This window comes from Anoplophora glabripennis, unplaced genomic scaffold, assembly GCF_000390285.2.
Source record: "Anoplophora glabripennis isolate ALB-LARVAE unplaced genomic scaffold, Agla_2.0 scaffold112, whole genome shotgun sequence".
Lineage (NCBI taxonomy): Eukaryota > Metazoa > Arthropoda > Insecta > Coleoptera > Cerambycidae > Anoplophora > Anoplophora glabripennis.
The window spans coordinates 477,037-486,474 of NW_019416609.1; the positions used below are offsets into that span (position 1 = coordinate 477,037).

A 9,438-nucleotide genomic window follows, 5' to 3' on the forward strand; every position below is an offset into this window, starting at 1 on the left:
AATTTTCAACGAAATTTTGCCATTTTCGTACCAAGACAATTTTTTTTTCGTTTTGTAAGCAATTATCGGTAGATTAAGAAAAAATCTATGCGAAATGGATGTGTATCGATACTGCATCACTAAATCCTGACAAAGCCCAAGCATTTTTTTCTTAAAAAATTTGATTCCTTGACGTGTTAACAGGATTGCCCGAATTTATTTTCAAAAATAAACGCATAGACCATTGCAAATGCACTTTCTAACAAGCAATTTGAAAAAAAAATCAAGTTTTTAGCGAATACCACCAGCATCAACATTACGTGATACGTATCGCGAGGGGCCCTGTGGCTCATCACTATGACAATATTTTCTAACTCCAAACCTTATTTGATGCAGGATAATGCACCCCATGTTGCGAGGGTAACTCGTGACTACTTGAAAGTAAACAATATAGAGTTACTGCCTCATCCAACTAACAACCCAGACCTCAATCCCATTGAGCATGTATGGGGCATCAATAGGAGATTACGTAATTTGGGGAGGCTTCCGGGTTTGGAATCAGAAAATACTGTGGCAGTGATGAGCCACGGGGTTCCTAATTTGACACATGGTTATATAATCGGCCCCTTTCAGGCCCAAAATGATGCGTAAAGTCCGACCAGCTACCTCCTCGCGATACTTATCAGGTAATGTTGATGCTGGCATATTTGTTAAAAACATATGAATAACTACAAAATGGCATAACTCGGTCAAAAAAATCGTAATTTGATTTTTTTTTCAAAAAGCTTGTTAGAAAATGCACTTTACGATGGTCCATGTGTTATTTTCGAAAAAAAAAATCGAGGCGATCCAGGTAACCCGTTAAGTATTCAAATTTTAGAAGAAAAAAATGCTTAGGCTTTATTAGGGGTATATGGCATCAACTAGCATTCAATTCGCATATATTTTTCTTTAAAGTACAGATAGTTACCTACAAAATGAAAAAAAATATTGTCTTGATACGATGAAAATTGAGGGAGCTATGCGCATTAGAAAAATGGCAAAATTTGTTGCGAAGCGTATAAACGTTGTTGAGGTTATTGGGATCACTAATTGGTGACCTTGGATTTGACTTTGAGGAATTTTCAAGGTTACTTGAAGGTCAACTTAGTTTTTTAAATAGGAGTCCCCATTTTTGACACCACATTCTGAATGGGCAAATAATTTTATGTCCGGATACAATTTTTATTTCAGTTCAGAATGTACAATCGGAGTAGGGTGATCAAATAAAAACATCTTGATTTTATGACAAAGTCAATATTTCGATTTTATTTAAAATCTTCAGGACTAGTGAGATAAAAATTAAATAAAATCGAAACATCGGCTTAGTCAGAAAGTGAAGTCACTTATTTCCTTGCCCTACTCCGATTATACATTGTTGTTACACTATTTCAAGGGTGCGAAAATTATTTGAGATCATTCAGAGGTCGAAATCCAGGTAATTTCATGAATGACTTCGGTGACAACCCTCTGAACTATGTCTTGATCGATTCTCAAAATAATGATTTTATCCCAACTGATTTCACCGAGTTTTATAAGCATTTTCTATTAATCTTAGAAATCAAGTTTAAGACAGAGGTCTTCAGCATAACCTGTAGTGGTACCGAATAATCTAAAATATCAAAATCTTCTGTGACCTCTACAAGGTTCACGCCAACCGATCCTGGTAAGTACGATCTTAGCTAATAATTGTAATAGTGTGTTTGCGTCAAAAAACGTGTAGTTTTGTCACTGAATACTGTTCAACAATGAAAGTGAATGCGAACCGTGCGAGCAATTGTGTTTCTAAAAACCCCTTGGATAATTTTTTACTGGATCTTAAAAAATTGATTACAAACTTGTGACAAATTAGACTGGATGTTATTACCAAAAGCGTCTTATTTCAATAACACCTTCCTGTCTCCCTATTAATAAACAAAAGAAGAAGGGCAGTGGTATGAGATTTTAGTTGAGCTTCTCATTAGTAGATGGCGCAGCTAAGGCATCGTATAGTACATCACAGCTATCCGCCAAATTCCTTTTAATTTTATATTTTTCTAAATTGACATCGACATTTAAATAATGACCATACAAAAAATAAGATAATACAGGGCAAGTTTTTTTATCGCATTATTCCATTTTCTGTTAATATCTGAAAAGGTGACAAACACCCTACCGAGAAGAGTTTCAACTTCTCAATAATCTCCTGAATAAAATCACTCTAAATTGAGATTAGAAATATCCGGCACTAAATTTTTCTGCTCTTTTACAATCCAGGGTCAGAAATGGGGGTTCCTACTTGAAAAAAAAACAACAAGTCGACATTCAAATGACCTTGAAAATAATTCTGAAGGTCAATCCATACACAATGCGCCCCGTTGCATTAGCACGAACAAGAAGAAGAAATCAAACAATAGTTTTGTTTCAATTATCGCATAATAAATTTATACCTATATACAGGGTGTTTGTAAGTAAGTGTGAAATATTTTAGGGAGTGGTTGCGGAAGTCATTTTGTGAAAAAAATTCATATAAACGTAGGTCGAAATATGCTTCGTTTCCGAGATACAGAGTGTTTAAATTTTAATTTTTTATTTATATAATTATTTCAGTTTTAAACATATTGACTCGAAATTTGAAAAACGCTTTGGAGGGATAAATGTGTATTTCTACTTGCACCAGTGGCATTCGTGCGAGAATATCACAACCTTTTTTTTAATAAAAAAAAATCATGAGCCATTGCCTTTTTGTCGTTTTCTTCATTTTTCTCTGTAGGATGCCCCGTTTTTTGAGGAAAAAAATAAGACATATTTTACTGCTATTTTTTGATACACTATCTAGTAGGTTGCTGTCAATATTTCTAAACAAAATACAACCATACAATTTCGAGTCAATATCTTTAAAATTCTTTGACATAATTAATAAAAATAAATAAAAAATTAAAATTCAAACACTCTGTATCTCGGAAATGAAGCATATTTCGACCTATGTTTATATGAACTTTTTTTCACAAAATAACTTCGGCAACCACCCCATAAAATATTTCGCACTTATTTACAACCACCCTGTATTATAATATTAAATTTAGTGAGCACACTGAACACTGCTATTTTTTTTGCTGTTTGCCCGCCTAAATAATCCAGTCGAATATAAAAGAAGTCACTTTTACGAAAATAAACTATAAAATTGGAAAAACGAAACAACGGGTGTGATTAACTTTGAAATTTTACTCACCTTTCTTTATCAGTAAACTAGTAACTCTCCTCAAGGCGTCCCTGGGCGATCTCTGGAAGAACTTGGGGGTTAAATTCGGTGGCAGAGTGAGAGGTTTCCTGCTCGTTGGCTCCCAGGGGTTGTGCCCGGCCGCCGTCCTGTCCAGATGTTCGATGGAAGCGGGTCTCCGGTGCCTCTGTTTCGGATACCAACCCCTTCCGGGTCCCCCGGCTAACCGGAGCAGTTCGGCGCCCACGATGGCCTGTTCCAGGCCCGACTGGGACATGCCGCGGCGGTATCCGCCCGTGGACATGTTCCCGATGGTGTTCAGGCTGCCTGAAGTGGAATTTTTTTTATTAGTACGAGTAATTTCTCGGAGACGGTGCAAAAATAAGAAAAGTATTTTACCCACCAATGGTGTTGCTTTGTCTGGGGGTGGTTTGGTTGCCGCCGGGGATCTCAGGGGCGCGCCGGTGTGGGGTTCTCGGGATATCACAACCTCTGGCGAAGATCGGCGTTTCTGGTAAGCTGCAGGAGGTCTGCAGGTGGTGTTCCTCCTGGGAACTGCTGGAGGATCTCTTTTGGAAGGGTCTCCGCTTTGTGTCTTGGAGTTCCGTAGGGAGGGTTCTTCGCTCGGGTGGAATGTTTCGGTTGGATGTGTTGTAGAAGTTACTGCGCCTACCTGAAATGTAAACTTATTTTGAAGGACGATCACATATTCAAGCCTGCTGCGGGAAGGCATCATTTATTTGTATTAAAGAGCGTATATTTTTTGTTTTTTTATCAAATTTTCTAAAATTTCGAGTTTTAATTTGATATCTTCGGTATGAACTTGAAATTTTAAGCTCAAACTTGAAAACTCAAGTTATTCATATCTAAATTTTCAAAATTTCATGTTCAAAATTGAAATTCTGTATTTCAAACTCGAAATTTTGAACTTGAAATTTCGTATTCAAAATCAAAATTTCAAGTTTTTGTTATGGCAAATTTTCAACATTTCACTAGTTTTTCTGGTAACAGTAGAAAGTTGTGAGGTTCAATTTGAAATCTTGAATTTGAACCTGATATTTCAATATTAAAGCATAAAATTTCGAGACAAATCCAAAATTTCATTCAAGAATGAACTAAAAATTTTGAGTTTCAATTTGCAATTTTGAGTTTGAACTTGATATTTCACGATTAAAGCACAAAATTTTGAGTTTGAAATCCAAAATTTCATTCAAGTATGAATTAGAAATTTTGAGTTTCAATTTGAAATCTTAAGTTTGAACTTGATATTTCAAGATTGAAGCACAAAATTTTGAGTTTGAAATTGATATTTACAAATATCCAAAATCTCATTCAAGTATGAACTAGAAATATTGAGTTTCAATTTGAAATCCTGAGTTTGAACTTGACATTTCAAGATTAAAGCACAAAATTTCGAGTTTAATATTAAAATCTACAAACCCAAAATTTTATTCGTGTGAACTAGAAATTTTGAGTTTCAATTTGAAATCCTGAGTTTGAACTTGATATTTCAAGATTAAAGCACAAAATTTCGAGTTTAATATTAAAATCTACAAATCCAAAATTTTATTCGTGTGAACTAGAAATTTTGAGTTTCAATTTGAAATCCTGAGTTTGAACTTGATATTTCAAGATTAAAGCACAAAATTTCGAGTTTAATATTAAAATCTACAAATCCAAAATTTCATTCAAGTTTGAATTAGAAATTTTGAGATTCAATTTGAAATCTTGACTTTGAACTTGATATTTCAAGATTAAAGCACAAAATTTCGAGTTTGAAAAATTGAAATTTACAATTTCAAAATCTCATTCAAGTATAAGCTAGAAATTTTGAGTTTCACTTTGAAATCTTGAGTTTAAACTTAATATATTAAGATTAAAGCACAAAATTTCGAGTTTAAAATTGAAATTTACAATTTCAAAATCTCATTCAAGTATAAATTAGAAATTTTGAGTTTCACTTTAAAATCTTGAGCTTGAACTTGATATTTCAAGATTAAAGCACAAAATTTCGAGTTTGAAATTGAAATTTACAATTTCAAAATCTCATTCAAATATAAACTAGAAATTTTGAGTTTCACTTTAAAATCTTGAGTTTGAACTTGATATTTCAAGATTAAAGCACAAAATTTTGAGTTTGAAATTGAAATTTACAAATTCAAAATCTCATTCAAGCATAAAATAGAAATTTTGAGTTTCACTTTGAAACTTGATATTTCAAGGTTAAAACACAAAATTTCGAGTTTGAAATTGAAATTTACAAATTCAAAATCTCATTCACGTGTAAACTAGAAATTTTGAGTATCACTTTGAAACTTGATATTTCAAGATTAAAACACAAATTTCGAGTTTGAAATTGAAATTTTGAGTTTCACTGTGAAATCTTGGGTTTGAACTTAATATTTCAAGATTAAAACACAAAAATTGGAGTTTGAAATTGAAATTTACAAATTCAAAATTCCGTTCAAGTATGAACTAGATATTTTGAGCTTCAATATGAAAATTTATTTGATTTCATACTAAAAACATCCAAATTTATTTTTCTACTTGAAAATGTATAAAAAGAACAAATTAATGCCTACCTCTATTGTAATTCACGTCCATGGACCGCGTCTTGAGACTATTTGAGACGGGATCGCCATGTACAGGCACTACGGGTGGCTCGTTGCTGTTGGGCAGGGTGTCCGCCCTGGTTTTCTGGAACGGGTGAAGGATCTCCGAGTATTCGTCCTCGTCCTCTTCAACGGGAGAGGGTGGTAGCGGGGGGAACTCGTGTTGCAGCACCTCCACTCGCACGGGGAAGTCCGCTGACGTGGAGGTGGGCAACGGGCGGTCGCGCTCCCTGTGGGCAATAAGCATTTCTTTGGCACTTTCAGATTTCTGGATGCCATTTCTTTTCGGAAATGGGGTGCTACCTGCAAGAGAAATCGATTTGAGGGTTGCCGTCGTACATAATTTTCTAGAAAGTTGCCCCAGACGTCATTAAAAGTTAGAAAGTTGGCTCAAATTCCATTAAAACTACAACCGTATCGTTACCACTCTTAATATAAGGCCCCATAACAGTCGCGTCAGCTCTTTGTGCAGTCTTTTCAGTGCGCAAAATTGTTAATTTAATTTTTTTATTTTTTGGTGACTATTATAAGGTTAATTAAATTGTAAAGAGAGATTTTAAATAATTCTATATATCATACGCAGAGCACAAATGGCTCCATCTATTGCTCTACTTCCCAAATATGCGAATCTAATGGCTACTACCATTAGAAAGCGACCTGCTAAAATTTGACAGGTACTTATTTGCACGACACGATTTATAATTCAATGCCGGTCCGGGCATATAGCCCGCAGAGTAGTTATTTCTCGCAATACTGGCAATTTAAAAAATTCTATATATATCTATAAATTGTTGTGTGTGGTATTAGAGCAAGAAATAAAGGTGAAAAATCATTGAGAAATATAATTTTTGCAAAATTCTATTTATTTATCCCATTTTTGCAAAAAAGGCCCATTTTCAAATGATTATTCCGGGGGCAGGGTTATGACTAAAACATTGTTTTTGGGCTCATTTTCTTCGAAGGGACACCAAGAATCCTCTACTTACAAAATTTTTATTTTTTTTTCAAATTTAGTTGTATGTAATTGTTAACAAATAAAAGGCACTTTTTCCCCTAACAAACAAATAAAATAACTACATTCATACACCATTCGGAAGCTCGTAAAAAAACCTACAAATTGAAAAAACAAAATTTGTATGACCAATAGGTCCGGAGTTAGCAATCTTTTTTTTTAAATCGCAGAGCAATTTTTTATAAACATTAAGACCTGAAATGTTAACATTTTGTAAATGAAGGTTTAAACTTTATGCCCTGTTAATTTTGATTGAATTTGCACATAATTGATCAATCCAGAGCCCGTCAAGGTAAGGGTACGCGGCAGTAGCCCTTCAGGGAGTGGTGGTGGGGGGATCTTCCTTTCAACCAAGAAAAAGCTGACAATGAAAAATTTGTACTATCTCAGCTTCTATGTAATGTAGAACCGTCTTTTTTTTAATGTGGGGTAGCTTGACGAAAAAATTACTTCTGGATTATTTCTACCCTTGTAAAGGGGGTGGCCCCTACCCTCTGAAAATGAATTTTTTGAGATTAATTTTTTTTGCATTTTTTTAAATTGAAATGATTTAGACAATAGTTCTCAACAAAAAAATGTCAAAATTATTTTAACCCTTCAAAATTAGTCAGTATCTATGGAAATATTTTATATATTTTTATACTAATTATAAATAAATATATTAATAATAATTTTACAAAATAATTAATCCTTTAGTCAATATACAAAATCCATAATTATATAAAAAGTATGAAAAAATAAAAATAAAAATATAGATTTTTTTGAGGGTTGAGGTAAATTAATTTTGAAGGGTTAAAATAATTTTAGCAACATTTTTTTATTGAGAACTATTGTCTAAAACATTCTAATAAAAAAAAATCAAAATAAAATTTTTCTCAAAAAATTCATTTTTATGGGGGTAGGGGGTGGTTCCCCCCATCACCACTCTCTTAAGGGCTACTGCTGCGTACTCTTACTTTGACGGGATCTGGATTGATTAATTATGGCTAAATTCAATTAAAATTTACGGGCCATAAAGTTTAATCCTTCATATACAAAATGTTAAAATTTCAGGTCTTAATGTTTATAACAAATTACTCTGACTTATACAAAATTGCTATCTCCGGACCTATTGGTCGTAGAAACTTTTTTTTTTCAATTTGTAGGTATTTTTACGACCTTTCGAATTGGGGTATATAACTACTTTCAAAAGTAAAAGACTGCGGAGTTATTTTATTTGTTTGTTAGGGAAAAAAGTGTCTTTTATTTGTTAATAATTATATACAACTAAATTTGAAAAAAAAAATACATTTTTTTTACTAGAGGATATTTGGTGTCCCTTTAAGCAAAATGAGCCCAAAAGGTATGTTTTAGTCATAACCCTGCCCCCGGAATAGTCATTTCGAAATGGTCCTTTTTTGCAAAAATGGGATAAATAAATGAAATTTTGCAAAAACTATTTGATCGATCGAGCCCATCTTTTATTAATTATTTAAAAGTTATTAACAATTAAAGAAAAAGCACTTTTTTCGTTTAATTTTGCAATAAATTTTTTGTTTATACAACAATTTTAACTTACAAAGTCTCATTTTAAAATAGAGTTTCTCTAGATCAAATCGTCTGTTGAACATTTTTTGCTAAGATTAATAGTTTTTTTACAATAACACGTAGAACGAAAAATGACGAATTCTGACGTCGACTTTTGTTGATAAAAAACAATGACGCTGTACTTGACAAACGAGATGAGATGCCTCTTGTATTATCATTCCCAAGACTTTCCAACAATAAAATGACGCCTACTAATTAATAAATTTCAAAATATTTCCTTTCCTGGCCTATAAGTGCTTATTAGGAAATTTTGTATTTGTATTGTTATTTTAGATTAAATTTTACTGTAGAAATTATAGAGAGTGACTCACCGCTAGCTCTTGGACTAGTAAAGAGGATAAAAAATCCATAGGAAGAGAATAAAGAAATTTGTAATTTGCCATTTTTGAACAAGCGGCATTGTAAATTACAAAGGAGGAGGGCCTCTAAGGCCAGTTTTCAGCCCCTTTTGTTTTTTTCAAAAAAAAAATTATTTTAAGTAATTAATTATTTAGTAAGTATAGGTCATAAACAGTCGATTTGACCCTAAACGGAATCTCAAATACATCCCCCCCCCTTATTCACTCCACAGTCCCTATGATAAAATAATAGGGTAGCATAAACGCCTTGTAAGTGATTAACTATTTGCCAGACTACTACCCTTAAGCCCTTTTACATATTCGCTCATACCCTGCCCCCCCAAACAGTACCCCTCCCCCCCTCTGATTTTATTGAAACTACTCTTAGTGTTACCCAGAAACAACGACGTGGACGTGGTGGGTATTTGTTCCTTTTGGGGTGCTTTATTAACGTGAGACCCCTTGCCTCTCACTGGGGTGCTTTATTAACGCGAGCGGGGGGGAGGGGTACTGTTTGGGGGGGGGGCAGGGTATGAGTGAATTAATATGTAAAAGGGCCTTTAGTCTGGCAAATAGTTAGTCACTTACAAGGCGTTTATGCTACCCTATTATTTTATCATAGGGACTGTGGAGGGAATAGGACTGTGGAGTGAATAGGGGGGGGGGGGGGGG

At 33.8% G+C, this 9,438-nt stretch overlaps 1 protein-coding gene across 4 annotated transcripts in view; it reads right to left on the bottom strand.

The window, feature by feature from the left end:
* The window catches only part of LOC108904534, a 194,314-nt gene that overhangs the window by 22,943 nt on the left and 161,933 nt on the right, over positions 1 to 9,438 (bottom strand). For all 4 annotated transcript variants that reach the window (XM_023455072.1, XM_023455071.1, XM_023455069.1 and 1 more), the window contains exons 10-12: positions 5,800 to 6,132; positions 3,621 to 3,890; positions 3,230 to 3,544 (exon numbers count right to left, since the gene is read on the bottom strand). In XM_023455072.1, coding sequence (XP_023310840.1) covers positions 3,230 to 3,544; positions 3,621 to 3,890; positions 5,800 to 6,132 — 918 coding nt within the window. The remainder of the gene's footprint in view (positions 1 to 3,229; positions 3,545 to 3,620; positions 3,891 to 5,799; positions 6,133 to 9,438) is intronic.